General features: G+C 38.3%; 2 protein-coding genes across 5 annotated transcripts in view; both read right to left on the bottom strand.

Moving 5' to 3' along the window:
• LOC109001292 (RING finger protein 10) lies at positions 1-10,911 on the bottom strand. Its single transcript, XM_018978512.2, has 9 exons — positions 10,517-10,911; positions 9,982-10,028; positions 8,407-9,717; positions 2,725-2,813; positions 2,250-2,352; positions 2,011-2,115; positions 1,439-1,568; positions 595-771; positions 1-395 (listed from the first exon to the last, which is right to left on the bottom strand). The coding sequence occupies exons 1-9, from the start codon at positions 10,731-10,733 to the stop codon at positions 241-243; spliced, it is 2,334 nt and encodes a 777-aa protein (XP_018834057.1). The 5' UTR covers positions 10,734-10,911; the 3' UTR covers positions 1-240.
• Positions 10,912-12,119: 1,208 nt separating this feature from the next.
• The window catches only part of LOC109001290 (probable alpha-mannosidase At5g13980), a 45,767-nt gene continuing 42,563 nt past the window's right edge, over positions 12,120-15,323 (bottom strand). For all 4 annotated transcript variants that reach the window (XM_018978508.2, XM_018978510.2, XM_018978509.2 and 1 more), the window contains 5 exons: positions 13,664-13,774; positions 13,481-13,576; positions 12,878-12,925; positions 12,684-12,752; positions 12,120-12,587 (listed from right to left, as the gene is read on the bottom strand). In XM_018978508.2, the coding sequence (XP_018834053.1) occupies positions 12,375-12,587; positions 12,684-12,752; positions 12,878-12,925; positions 13,481-13,576; positions 13,664-13,774 (537 nt within the window). In that variant the 3' untranslated portion in view covers positions 12,120-12,374. The remainder of the gene's footprint in view (positions 12,588-12,683; positions 12,753-12,877; positions 12,926-13,480; positions 13,577-13,663; positions 13,775-15,323) is intronic.

The raw sequence follows: 15,323 nt of genomic DNA, 5'->3' as shown, positions 1-15,323 counted from the left end.
TTCAGGTCTCAAGGTGCTGCAGCTTTAATTTATTTCCTTCGATTATAGTGAATTGCAGGGAACAATCATGCCACTTGTATCAATAAAGCACAGAACCCTTTTCAGAAACTTCACAAGAGCTGGAAATTACAAGTTATAGGTTCCAATACTCATCCATTTTACATCGACGGTCATACAGGGGTCATAAATAGAATCTCATTTTCTTTTCTCTATTTTTGAGATGGGAAAGCACCATAGTAATCAATACCGCCGACCACCAGCTGTTGACAAAAGTACGCGACTTGGTTTCTTCCCCTTCTTCCCTAGCTCATTCATCTTGGGCGCATCCAAAGTTTCAACAGATTTTGCTTTGGAGACTACATTGGCAAAGGAAGGTGTGCCTGCATTTTGGGAACCTGTGGAGACAAAAGCTCAAACATCAGAGGGTAGGACATATTCCAGCAGCAGATTTCTAACAGCGTTAACAGAGAAAACAGGAGAAGGTAGTTTAGCAAGCTACTGATGCTCCATCCTTTCATCTATTTATGAATCAAGAGCAGCAATTACAAAGCATTTGAACATCAAGCATAATCAAATTTCACACTAGTGAAGTACCGTTTACAACAGAAGAATTGGTGGTCACTCCACTGTTGGGCAGAGAATTGGGTTCTTGAATTTTCAGAGCAGCAGAATCGTGACCGGCAGCAAAACCAAGCCTTGTTACATTTGAGAACAGCCTCCTCTCCCCAACAATTGGAGGGCTTGACGATGTTGCAGGAGAACTTCCCAAAGCTGTAAAAGGGAAGATGAGAATAAACATGTGAACATTCTGTAAACTACAATCAGAAGGGAAAAACTAATGCTGCAGTTCAATACAGCCATCAGGATCTTCATTCAAGATTCACATCCACAAAACACAACTTTCTAACTTTTCGGGAGGTCCTGAACATTAAAAGTTGAATAAAAATATTATAAAGTTAAAATATTGTTAAAATATAATTTTTTAATATAATTTTTATTTTGTAATTTGAAAAAGTTAACTTTTTTTTTGTGTTTGGAAGTTTGGAAAAGTTGTAATGGCCTCATTTGTTTTCACAACCATTCTCATATCATCTCATATAATTATTACAACTTTCTCAAATTTTCATAGAAAATAAAATAAATAATTCAACTTTTTCAAATCCTAAAACAACAATAATATTAAAAAAATATATTTTGACAATATTTTATTCGACTTTTAACTTTTATCTCAACTCATCTCATCTCATTTCATCTGCGAAAACAAACGAGGTCCTAAGTAATGATTAGATGAAACATTGAAATTAAAAAGTGTTTGTGTTTTGAATGGTATTTGAATGTTGAGATGAGATGAGATAGGTTGAGACCATCTGTGAAACCAAACGGGGCCTTAGGTTATCACATGTAGGATGTCTGCTCATTTCCTGACAAAGCAGATTACCTTCAAAGTCATCCATGGAAAATGCAGGCAACTCATCACGAGAGGTCCGTCCAAAACTTGATAATACGGGCAGGGACATGGTATATGCAGCAGCAGCAGCAGCTTCAGCCTCAATTTTCTCCCTTCGGTCCTATAAATAAAATAACAAATAGTTAATTCTAAAAGCATTCACAAGTTCATGTTAAACTTCAACAAAAAAGATAGCGAGAGCAACTCAACCACAACATCACAAACAATGCCGCAGTTTTTCTCTCCAGGTTTTGTGTGCATGAGGGTGCGCCAAGAACAACACAATCGTTATAAAAAACAAAGAGATCAAACCCTTATTCCCTAAAGCACCATCATAAACCACAATATATAATGAAACTAAATATCCCTCCTACATTCTTGATGTGACCCTGAAATAATGAGGTAATATATGGGATTTTTAGTAATGACATTGACCATCAATGAATTCTCATGTTAAAAACCTTATGTGAATTGAGAGATTAGAGTTATCTAGCAAAATTATTAACAAAAATACCTCTATCAAGTGTACAAACACAAGCACAGCTCAGAACGGGAGATGATACCTTCCTGGCAAGTTGTTTCCTCTGCTTTTCACGCTTCTTTATTTCGTCCATGAAGGGGTGCAGGGCATCAGGAGAGAGTGTCTCACTTAGATCAATTTCACAAAGCTGAAAAAAATCAGGTGGCCAACAATCAAAGCTAATAAGCAAACCACATGAATATTTTTGTTTTTGACAAGTAAAAAGAAAGATATAACCACATGAATATTTAAACTAGAAAAAAAATAGAGATAAAAATATACCTGAAATGTTGTTGTTAAAGAAAAATGGCTTAGGTAACGATAGCGCCTCCGAATGGCCTCTGACTGAGTGACAGTCTCCAACTGTAAAATCCTGCCACTTATTCTGCATCAGAAAACGAATGAGTAAAAAATCCACCTATATAAATAATAGTACATCAGAAAACGACTGAGTGACAGTCTCCAACTGTAAAGTCCAGAAGCACGTACAGAAATCCTTACAAGTTTCTTCCCCATGTGTATATATCTATAGATATTAAATTCTACTAGATAGTGAGACAGATATTCCATAGGTCAGTATATGATCGAAGGAACTCACTTTGCAGATGAATTCAAAGCTACCAAGTTTCAAGAAGTGCTTTTTTCAGCACGTTGTTTTTTGGTCTTTTGGGTAGGCATGGGGATATCAAATAACTCTAGATCTATATTTGAAATATGTCTTATCACAAAGAGGTTTTAACTGAGTTTTTCTTCAAACCTGTGTGGAAGCATATCATAACTCCCATAATGATGTACGAGACACCTCATGTTTAACGGATGAAGAATCAGATGCTGACCATCAGCAGCCTGCAACAGACACAAGCACAGAAAGGTAAACATAACAAACGTCAAATTTTACTTTAGAAAGAGAATAATTTGGGAACAACGCACATGATTTCTAATAAATAAGTCCAAACAGAAATTAGCAACTTTAGGCATTAATAGGAGCATTAGAAAAACATCTAATGTTCACTAAAGCATCCCACAAGCAAGATCATTGCCATACCATTGGTTTCAGCCTAAGGTAATCGCTAGTATCAGCTACTCAATAATCTTGGTCATGGTAAATGGTGTTTGTGAAAGCAAGAACTGCATGTGAGAAGCACTTTTCTAGAGCATTTCGGTCATCCACAGAAGTTTCAATAAAACAAAGCAGCTTTTCCTCTCTATAAAATATTAGGTGCAATTGCTTGTTTTTCCCCATTTTTTCCACACACACAATCATGTCATTATTGAAATCTTCCCTGGACTTGATTAATGATAGAAGATCCTGCCAATGGTCAGGCCTTCATGGAGAGAGAACATGTTTAAATATGAATGCTCTTTAGACAAGCTTCAGCAAAGCAATGTTAGCCAAATAATTCAGTAAATCATGACAGCCGAATCTATAAAGCGCTACATACAAACTGAAAAAGATATTAGATCCATACCATCTCCTTAGGAAGGTCACTAAGGAGATGGTTTTCAGCCATGGCAGTGCTCGTTGGCTGGCCAATACAGTGGAAGAATGCTCTTCATCGGAGGGAAGTAGAAATTTTTACAAGACGTATTGGGATGGTACGAAGGCATTGTTTGTTCATCGACACTCAAACGATTTTGTGCGTTACTTAAGAAGTAACTGGATATGGTGGCAGTGGGCGTTGCGGTCCTCTGGTGATCCCGGAAGGAACGGAAGGGAGGGGTCGGAAATACCTCTCAATGGAAATGAAGCATGCTTTGTCCATGCATATTCAGGTAAACAAGACGCCGGTGTCGGCTGTACGTATGGACAGAGCAGCAGAAAAGGGAAAGGAGATGGGGAGGCAAGACAAATTGTATTTGAAGCTGCGATGGGTGGTGCTGGGAAACGAACAACAGTATTGGATGGTACGGACCACTCCTTGGCATTACAACAAAAAGAGAAGGACAACAAGGGACTTGTAGCAGAGAATGGTCGAGGGGATGTTGTGATATCCCATATGATATAGATAAGGGTAAGTGGTGTATAGGATCCCACATTGCTTGGGAAGGAGAAGTTCTTGCTCTTTATAAGGTTCCAATGGGGCTCCAATTGTATCATTGACTAGTCCTTTTAGAGTATAGGCCATGTGGTTTGGGCCTTCCATTGGAGCGTTACAGGGTAGGTGGTGTATGGGATTCCACATTGCTTGGGAAGGAGAAATTCTTGCTCTTTATAAGGTTCTAGTGGGGCTCCAATTGTATCATTGACTAGTCCTTTTGGAGTATAGGCCATGTGGTTTGGGCCTTCCATTGGGGCGTTACAGATGTACCGGAAAGGGGAGTGGCAATCTGTCCTATGCTGCCAAAGGGAGGTGAAGGGGGCCCTTTTTGGTTTGAAAGAAGAAATCAGATTGTTGACAAAGGCAGTAGAAACTCTTATAGCTAAAATGGATTTAGGCTTGGGCTTGGGCCTAGGCTTGAGACAAGGTCAATGTAGATCTGGTCTTAACAAAATAAAAGCTAAGGGCAATGGGCTGAACCTCAGGCCCGACAAAGGCAAAGCCAAGGTTATTATGGGAACGCCAAATCCAACCCAAAATGAAATGGCGTCTTAGAAGGAACGGGCCTTCCTTTGAGAAGGGCTCCACGTCCTCAGTTGGGCCGGTTGAGACGCCAACCCAACACCGGCAAGGGGTGTCACAAATATTGTCGCCAGCAACTTCAAGGACTGTTTCCGGCAACCTTTGCACCCGAAACCTTGTGTCGGACCGTCGGTGGGGTTGTCGATAACTGAGGAGGCTGCGCAGCTGGGGTTGGCGATGCCGGGAGGGCCATTGTCCAGCGGACTATCCATCACAATGTCAAAATAATAATATAAATAATGTATTTTAATAATAATATTTTTTTATATTTTGCAAATACACTCCAAATATTAATTAATAATTTAATTTTTACTTAAAATTATTATTTCTCAACTATTTTTTATATCAACCTAATTATCCAACATAATATAGTCTTGTTTACAAAAAATATTTCTTGGAAAATCTGGACATAATATAGCCTTGTTTACTAATGAAAGTTTTAAAAAGAATTTAATAAAGTCTTGTTGATTATTTGTGAATAAAATATAGGTTTGATAGGTGAATAATGACTCTCCAACTTTGAAAATTCCTTTAGAGTTACTATAGCTCAAAGTCTAAACTAAAGGTTTTTAGTTAGTCCAATCCATGTCATTTATACAAAACTTAGCTATATTTTGGATTTCATTGGTATTTGGCTAGTCCAATGCCAGTGCTCTTAGACTGTGGAGGCATCCAAGGAGGCAAAATGTATTTTAAATTAAAAAATATGTAGCTTAAATCTGACAGTTTTGCAGATAGGGTTAGACAATGGTGGTATTCTTATGATTTCCAAGGCTCTCCCAGCTTCATAATGGCAAGAAAGTTAAAAGTGCTGAAACATGATTTGAAGCAATGAAATGAACGAGTGTTTGGCAATGTTATTCTATAGAGACGCTCCCTTTTAGAAGAGTTACAGGGTTTAGAGGGCGAGGAGGAGGCAAGCACTCTCTCTGAATCCGAAAGAACTCACAAGAGTCAAGTAGTTATAAAACTTGTACGAGTAATATTGATGTAAGAGATTTATTGGAGACAAAAATCAAGAGCATTATGGCTCAAGGAGGGAGACAAGTGCATGAAGTTCTTCCATAGGGTGGCTAATTCACATTGGAGGAACAACACCATTGATATGTTGATGGTAGGTGGAGCAGTTTCTTTGGATCAGTCAATCATCAAGAACCACATTACACAGTATTGTGAACATCTCCTATCTGAGGACTTTTTCAGCATCCAAGGACTTTTTCAGCATTAGATCAACAGTGTGCAGGGTGGCTTGAGAGGCCCTTTGAAGAATAAGAAGTATGCAAAAGTAATCTGAGGTATGGCTAGTGACAAGGCTCCAGGCCCTGATTGTTTTACCATGGTCTTTTTCCAGCCTGTTGGGAAGTGATAAAGGGTGACCTTATGAGGGTATTTCAAGAGTTACATAATAATGCCAAATTTGAAAAAATTCTCAATGCTACATTTTTAGCACTCATTCCCAAAAAGGTGGGGTCCATGGATGTTCGAGACTACCATCCCATTAGCCTTGTGAATGGAGTCTAAGAGATTCTCTCCAAAGTGCTAGCAAAGCGAGTACGGTGATGGAGAAGTTTATCTCGAAGCCGCAAAACGCATTTGTCAAAGGCAAAAAAATTCTAGATTTGGTCTTAATTGCAAACGAAGTGTTGGACGGACGACTCAAATCTCGAGAACCTGGGTTACTTTGCAAACTAGACATGGAAAAAGCATATGATCATGTAAATTGGAAGTTCTTGCTTTATTTACTTGCAAGAGCAAGATGTGGTTTGGGAGAGAATGGCTGAATTGGGTAGAATTTTGCATCTCAATAGTCCGCTTTTCTATCATGGTGAATGGTTCACCGGTGGGTTTCTTCGACTCCTCCCATGGTTTGAGACAGGGGGATCCACTCTCTCCCTTACTCTTTCTATTTGTCATGGAAGATCTCAGTAAGAGGATTGTAGGCCTTGTGGAAGGTGGTTTTCTCTACGGTTTCTCGGTGGGGAATGGTAATTATGGCTCTATTGATATTTCTCACCTACTATTTGTTGATGATACTCTCATCTTTTGTTGAGCAAATCTCGGGTATATCCAATCTTTGAGGGCTTTACTTCTTGTTTTGAAGCTGTCTAGGGATTGAGAGTTAATCTCTCAAAGTTTGAACTGATACTGGTGGGGACTATCACCGAAGCGGCAACTCTAGTCGCTTTCTTGGGATGTAAGGTATCTTCTCTACCCCTAAAGTATCTTGGCTTACCCTTGGGCGCTTCCTTTAAATCAGAGCGGATTTGGAATGCTGTGATTGAAAAGGTAGAGTGCAGATTGACATCTTGGAAGAGGTTGTATTTTTCTAAAGGTGGTAGGCTCACTTTGATTAAAAGTACTCTTTCTAACCTACCCATCTATTTTCTGTCCTTGCTCCTGCTCCCAGCAAAGGTTGCCAACTGTATTGAGAAGCTATAAAGCGATTTCTTGTGGAGTGGATTGGGGGACGAGTTCAAATTTTATCTGGTCATTTGGTCAATGGTTTGTACTCCAATTTATGGGGGTGGACTGGGGATTCGTAACTTGATGAAGTTCAACGAAGCCCTATTGGGCAAATGGTTGTGGCGGTACCAACACGAAAAGGGGGTCCTGTGGAAGTCCGTTATAGATGCACCGGTTGGGGAGGCTTGGGGTGGTTGGTGCTCGAATGAGGTACGCGGTCCATATGGGGTGGGTTTGTGGAAATACAATAGGAAGGGTTGGGAGACCTTCCGGAGACATGCCCATACTGTAGTGGGTGACGGCTCTCGTGTCAGATTTTAGTATGACAATTGGCATGATGAACAAAGCCTCAAAGACACTTTCCCTGCCATATTTGAACTCGCAGGAGCAAAGGATGCAGCGATAGCGGACCTCTTGGCCTTTTCTAGTGGCTCCCCTCAATGGAATGTTGATTTCACCAGGGCAGCCCAAGACTGGGAGTTGGAGGTTATCACAGAGTTCTATCGGCACTATATTTCATACGTATGACTGAGGGCACCATAGATAAGATGATCTGGAGCCCTTCCAAGAAAGGTAAATTCACTCAAATCATTTCACAAAGTTTTAACGAGACTAGGCATGCCCACATTTCCATGGAAGAGTATTTGGCAAACGAAAGCTCATTCAAAAGCAGTTTTTTTTTGTTTGGACAGCATCATTGGGCAAAATTCTCCCCATAGATAACTTAAGGAAACATTGGGTAATGGTGTTAGGCTAGTTTTGCATGCGTAACAATGGTGAATCAGTAGATCATCTGCTTCTACATTGCGAGGTGGCCAGGACCATGTGAGATTATTTTTTTGCATGAACTGGATTATCATGGGTCAGGCCTCTTAGATTGGTTGATTTTCTAGCAAGCTAAGTAATTCACAAGTTGTAGCAATCTGGAAAAAAGTTTCTATATGTATGTGTTGGTGTATTTGGCGGGAGCAAAATGATAAAAGCTTTGAAAACCGCAAAAGGACAATGGAGGAGCTGAAAGTTTTCTTCTTTAAAACATTGTTCTTATGGGTGGAGGTCATTCTTTGCAACGGATTAAATGTCCATGACTTTTTACTATCAGTTGTAAACTCTAGTTAGACACTTCTCATATATACTCATTGTGTACTTGAGCTTTGCCTATTCTTATGAATAAAACTTGATTACCGATAAAAAAAATTAGATCTATACTATTTGGTTGCCAAAATGCACCTAATCCCCTACACAACCGATTATCAGTCTGCTAGGAAAGATTGGAAAACAAAGGGAGAAAAGAAGGATATGTGACACTCAGTAACCTAGTAGAAACTACCGATAAAAAAAAAAAAAAAAGTAACCTGGTAGAAATTGTATGAGTTCTTGTCCTTTGCATCTCTAGTTTCATTTGAGAGCCTTTGACGACTCTGGCTTTCACCATATGAAGAAGATAGAGATGCATCTTGCCCTTCCAGCAATTCCCTCTGATTTGCAGTTTCATTATCCAAATGTGCCCCTCCATTTGACTCTCCCAGTATTGAATTACCAGACCACTTAATTTGGTCATTGACATGGGTAGACAGAGTTCCACATCTAAAACTACTCTCATCATAATCAGTACGAGTGGCACATGCAGTTGACACGAGTACATGAGATTCAGCCTGAAAATCAGTAATTTTATTTGATCTGTGACTCTCACCAGCCCAGTGCTCATTCCAATACTTCTTCCGCTGTTCTAATTGTTCCATTGCTGCACATACATATGGAAGCTTCTCTAACTCATCAACAAGCCCTGAATCTGCTTTGACTAACCAACTATCTAGATCAGATATTGCTTTTCTAACTGAGAGATCTACATCTGAAGTAAATGTAAACTTAGAAAATGGATCACAGATTTCATGATTGTGACAGAGCATGATATCTGTCTCTTGTTTGCTTTTATGTAATAGAGAAATGGAATCCTTTTGCCGAGTCAAAAGCACGAACTCAGTAGTGTCACCAACACAATGTTGTTTGACATTCTCAATATAGATGGTGTATAGATCCTTTGGCGATATCATCACAAAACATAATGGACATCTTTTCCAGCTGTCACCTTTATGATCCTCCTCGCCCATTAACAAGTATTGCAAAATACATGGGAAACAAAAGATGTGGCCACATGAGGTTATTTGTGGACAAAGAGGATACTCCAAACAAATCGGGCACTGAACTGGAAACGGGGTTGAATACATTACACATATTATATCCTCCCACCTTAACATTTTATCTGGATCCATAGATTCAGGAGTATAATTTCCTGAATCTAGCACCACGAATTTATAATTTGCCTGAAGAAAAAGATCCTTGTTGTATGGCTTTGTCTTCTGCTGCCTTCTTGGTGGCAGAGCCCTTGGTTGATGTTGAGGACGAGAAATAGGATCATAATGAAAATTCAGCAAGTGGTTACCATTCATAAACTGGGCTTTTCTACCTGATGAATGCATATTGCTTCCATGAGAATTTAAAGACACCATACTTCGTTCGGTTCGAGGAGAAATGATAGTTCCTGACATCCTCCCCATCAACTGGGCTGATCCAACCCCTCGTCCACCTGAGTGACACTGGGAATCTGTATCACTGCTTTGGTGAGGCAAAGTCTTCGTTTCATTCGGAGTCCCAGTATCATTTACCTAGAGAGGAAGAAATACAAGCAAAATGCACGATGTCAGCTTCTGCAATTTCACCGCAAAAGGTTTAACATCCTAATTACTTCTTGTTTTGAGTTTGCACTGCTAACTACTTCCAATTTCCTGGTTGTTTCATAAAAGCATACTAGACCAACTGGCAACCGATCATGCTTTACAAAGATGAATTGTTGTACATATGGGGATTGTGCAAAAATAAAACTTATTCTGAGAGAGAAGAACAAACAAAAGAAAAGCAATTAAAGCTACCTTTTTGGAAGATCCACCAAAATCTTTTTCGGCTGAAGCCAATGAAACTGCCAAATACAGAAAATTACGCACGTTAAAACCCAAAAGTGTAGCATTCAAATATCAAACACAATCAAGCAGAGGAAACCAATCATACAAACTAAAATAAATCTCTGCAATATGTTGTAATTCAAAGCAATTCTACTTTTCCTCTTACTGTGCTAATGGAACTCTAATCATATAAACCAAAAGGAAGACAAACCGAAAGCAAAACAAGGACCATTAAATGAACCAAAATGGCTACGCATTTTTTGCTTTCTTTCTTTGAATTACTAATTAGATTTTTTTTTCAATACAAAAACGAAAGCGATAAACCCCACACAGCTGAGCCTCTTAAGCTCAAATTAAGCACTTCAGTTCCTCATTTCTAAACAAAACAAACAGGGGTACATCATTTCCACTGTTTTCAATAATTCCAACCTAATTATAGGGTTTGAGTAAGATTTTTTAAAAAAAAAAGAACCAAAGAATAGTAAAAAAAAGAAGAAAAAGTAACCTGAATTATAGCGGAGCATAGCGATGGGGGATTGAGAGTCGGAGATCTGGAGAGATTCGACTTGGGGGGAAAGAGAGGGCGGAGATGGAGATGGAGAAGGAGATTGAAGGAGGTCACGTATAGTTGTTCCATGGTGTTGGGAATTAGGGTATAGAGGGAGCGAAGAGGAGGAAGTCGAGGATGTAGAACCTTGGGTATGGTTGGGCAAGATGGACATGAAAGTCTTGGAAGGGACTGAGGAGGTTCGTTGCGCGTGGTGGTTCAGCAGCAATTGTGCTCTCTCTCTCTCTCTCTCTCTCTCTGGGTCTCTGACTCTCTCCCTCCTTTTCTTTATTTATTTCGGTATCAACCGGAGCATCTTCCACCGAATATCGGTTGACGTACGTCAATGACTCGATACCACAACATCCTGATCCCGTGTCACCATTTTTGTCAAATCAGCAATGATATACAAATAACATATTATATAACAATATTTTAAATAAAGAATATTTTTATAACATATTATAGATTTGCTATCCTAATGATCCTCTTTTGTTTTAATTCAGAAATTTCATTTTTACAATATTCTAAAATTTGCTTGTTCATTTGAAGAGAGGTAGCTTTTGTTGGAATATTTTTCTCATCAAAATCTTTAATGTATGAGAGAGAAATTATGTGTTTCTTCCTATACCAAAAAGCATTGAGTAAATCAGAATAAACATCCGTTACAAGACGTTTGTTAAAATCATCAATTTTTGAAATCAATAGAGAAGAGGATAATTGTTCAGAAATCTTTTTGTATTTAATTTCCTGTTGGAGGAAATTCAAATGTTTTTCTTTTGCTAAAAGCAAATATTTCTTACTCTTATCGAAATCAATCTCAGAACGGGAAGCAAAGTAAAATTTTACTTTTTGACCAAGGGAGTCGGTAGTGATACCGTCATGTTTTATAAAAATATTCTTTATTTAAAATATTGTTATATAATATGTTATATAAAATATTATATATAAATCATTTTTCTTGTCAAATATGAGTATATACCTCCCACCCTTCCCTTTTCTTTTGTTTTGTTTTTTTTTTCTATTTTTGTCAAAAGTATTAAAATAATATTGATTAATGAGACTTGTTTAAATTTAAAAATTTAAACAAAAATCATCTCTACTCATTCTCATTACAATTTTTTTAAAATTTTCATATAAAATATAATAAACAATTCAATTTTTTCAAATTTCGAAACAATAATAATATTATAAAATAATATTTTATTCAACTCATCTAAAATCATCTCATCCGATCTCACTATCCAAACTAGCTGTAAGGAATGGATTAAGGAACACTTCCTGAATAAGATCCAAACATTGCTTCAAAAAAAGATCCAAACACGTTCTATTCATAATTTTTTTTTAATTTCTGAAAAATATCATCATCATCATCATCATCATTTTAGGTCTTCTTTTTATTTTTATTTTTTATTTTTTTATTTTTTAAGTCATTTTATCATCAATATTGGTGAAGGGTGGGTCTCTAGTCCTTATCGTGATTCAGTTTCCTTATGGACCCACGATGGTGAAATACTGAAGTAGTGCTCATCACCCATGAAATCAACATGATCCACAAAAAGAAACATAAAACAACACCACTTTTGACAGAAACAACAGGGTTCCATCTTATATTCAGATAATACACCCAATGTAACTTCCTTAATGTTGCATCCATGTCCAGCCTTAACTTTGATCGCATAGAGATTGAGCTAATTATCTCGTTATTAACACCCGTGCCTACTTACAACCGAAACGGAGCTCCAGTGGAATTTAGCACGTCTTCTGAACAAACAATGACCTCACCATGAAAACATTTCCCATTATTAGGCATCAACTACATCACCATGGACACTGGATTGAAGTCAATAACAAAGGTACGGATTTCCATGGGGGCGAGTTCTATAACAAGTTTTGCAGGATCAACAGGTCCACCCCTCACGATCTTTTCTTCTCGTGAAGAGCCTTCCACTTTCCAAACAAGCCTCTTCTTCTCCATTTCTGTTCTTTCTTGGTTCGCAGATAAGTTTGTCTCTGTGACTTTACTGATCTGAAACAACGAAAGAAGTAGAACATCATCAGAGAAAACAAAAATAGTGGGTGACAAAGATGGCCCTGGTTAATGTCATGAACCGGTTGCCTCTACCTTCTGCTTGGGGAACAGCTTTTTCAGCTCTACGCGTGTCAGTACAGAAAGATCCCTGTCCTCTCCAATCTTGCATAGTTTGAAAAGCCAATCAAACAGACAAAATCAATATTTGAAGGGAGCACTCAATTAATTTCTAAGCAAATGAAGTACTCAGACACACAAGATGTGATTGAGAAGAATAAAAGTAAAACCTCAAATAGATGTGCTAACCGAAGGAGAACTTTTCCATCATCAAGCTCCTGCATAATTCCATATTTGAATAGATAAAGACAATGTCAGCAGATCATATTTGGTGCCGTCACAATTTTTCCTGTGGTTGTGTTGGCCTGTGACCCTTTCTTTTATTTTATTTTCAAGTTAATATCGAGTTGGGCATGGCCCATTTACTGTTATTAGAATTGTTGAATTGTCCTTATTTTACAGTCTGGTTAAGTTTGCCCTTGGCCCATTAGTTAGTATAAGGAGTATTTGTAGTGGGAGGACCAAGATGTAAGGCATGCAGAAAATTAATAGAATTCTCATTTTCAAGTTTATCCTTCTTCTTCCTCTCTATTATTCTGGAGGTTTCTCACCCTCCAAGTGAAATTGTTCATTCAACCCTCAGGGGTGTGTTACAGATGCCACCATTAAGGAGTTGGCCACACAGCAGATTATATATATATATATATATATTTTACTTTTTAGTCATAAAAAAAAGAGCGGTTTTCTGTTTCTTCTCTATTCTTACTGTCTTACAAAAAAAAAATTATAATGAAATGAAAAACAATTAGGAAACTATAAGATGCAACAAGTACCTGGAGAGTTACTAGAGCAACATTATCAGGTAAACTGTAAGAGGAGTCAATCCCTGAAAAACTCGCTACATGGGAATTCATCCAGTTATCACCATCCTGCAAAACAGGAAATGACCTTTCTATTAACTAACACTCTAACAAGACTAAAAATAATGACCTTTATCTTTTCTTCTTCAATTTCACCTGTTCGGCAAATGCTAGAAGAAGTGGAGAATATATCTCCTGGCCAACAGTACGACGCCACTTAGCACCCTCTCCCAAGGGGTCAAATCGGTAATAAAACTTTCCTTGGATCTGAAAAAGTCAAAAGAATAGAATGCTAAAAGGTTCAGCAAATACTTCATATTGATGTATCTTTTTTTTTTTTATAAGAGAGAGATATTATTGATATCTATGAAGTAGGTGTAGCCCTTGTACACAGGAAGTATACAGAAAGACCCCTAAAAACATTCTAAGAGCGATAAATTAACCGATAAATTAAAGACAGGAAATCATAAACATTGTTCCCATTTAGTACAATAGCAGAAAACCAAAGCATTAATGTGTGAAAGAAAAAATTCTTCAGTTCCACCATAGTGTGTTCCTTGTCTTCAAAACATCGCGCATTCCATTCCGCCCAAATACACCACATGATGCACAACGGAATCATCTTCCACATTACAGCCACTTGATGACAACCTTGCATCTTCCTCCAACACCCCAACAAATCCACCACCCTCAAAGGCATAACCCAAGCAATATCAACCCTTTGGAAGATCTCATCACACAAAATCCTTATTACCTCACAGTGTAATAAGAGATGATCCACAGATTCTCCATGCTTTTTACACATGAAACACCAATCCATCACAAAACATCCCCTCTTCCTCAAATTATCTGTGGTCAAGATTTTCCCAAGAGCAGCATTCCAAACAAAAAATGCAACTTTAGAAGACACTCGAGACCTCCAAATATTCTTCAAAGGAAACGGAGTCGGATCCTGTGTTGTCAAGATTTTATAATACGCCTTAACCGTACATTTCATATGATCCTTGTTTCTCCACTTCACTATGTCGCGCTGTGACGTAGGAGTCCCCATGGAATATAGTAGACTGAAAAAATCTGATACATTAGATAATTCCCAATCATGAAAGTCTCTGTTAAAAAGTACATTCCACTGGTGAGGCCATGAGAAACAAACCGCATATATGCCACTGAAGGCTCCATATTAGCTGCAATACGATAGAGAGCCGGAAAATCCCTTTCCAATGCATGTTCTCCACACCACACATCCCGCCAAAAACTGATTCGATTACCCTCTCCAACTACCAACCGAATATGTTTTCCAAAAGAATCATCCCCCCCCCCCCTTATGAACTTCCATAAACCCACACCATGCCTCCCTCACACTTCATTGGAGCAGCCCCAAGCAACTCCATGTCTAATGTTAATAATTTATTTCCATAATGATCCCTCCTCGGAATGATATCTCCAAAGCCATTTTCTCAGTAAGGCTTTATTAAAAGTTCTTAGATCACTCACTCCCAACCCGCCATACACCACAAGAGCACAAACTGTCTTTCATCTAACCAAATGAAATTTCTTTTCCTCCCCCATACCCCCCATAAAAATGCCCTAAAGAGTTTTTCAATCTTGTTCACCACTCCTACAAGCATCGGAAACAGAGATAAAAAATATGTGGGAAGGTTAGTAAGGATGCTCTTCAGTAAAGTGAGGCGACCCCCTTTTGATAAATACATTCGCTTCCACCCAGCTAACCTAGTCTCTATTTTCTCCACCACCCCATCCTATATAGCACTAGCCTTAAAAGATGCTCCCAAAGGAAGACCTAAGTATTTCATTG

This window comes from Juglans regia, chromosome 1 (assembly GCF_001411555.2).
Source record: "Juglans regia cultivar Chandler chromosome 1, Walnut 2.0, whole genome shotgun sequence".
In the NCBI taxonomy this organism is placed as follows: Eukaryota; Viridiplantae; Streptophyta; class Magnoliopsida; order Fagales; family Juglandaceae; genus Juglans; species Juglans regia.
The sequence above is the reverse complement of the archived record's forward strand: the minus strand, read 5'-3'. Positions and strand labels throughout refer to the sequence as shown.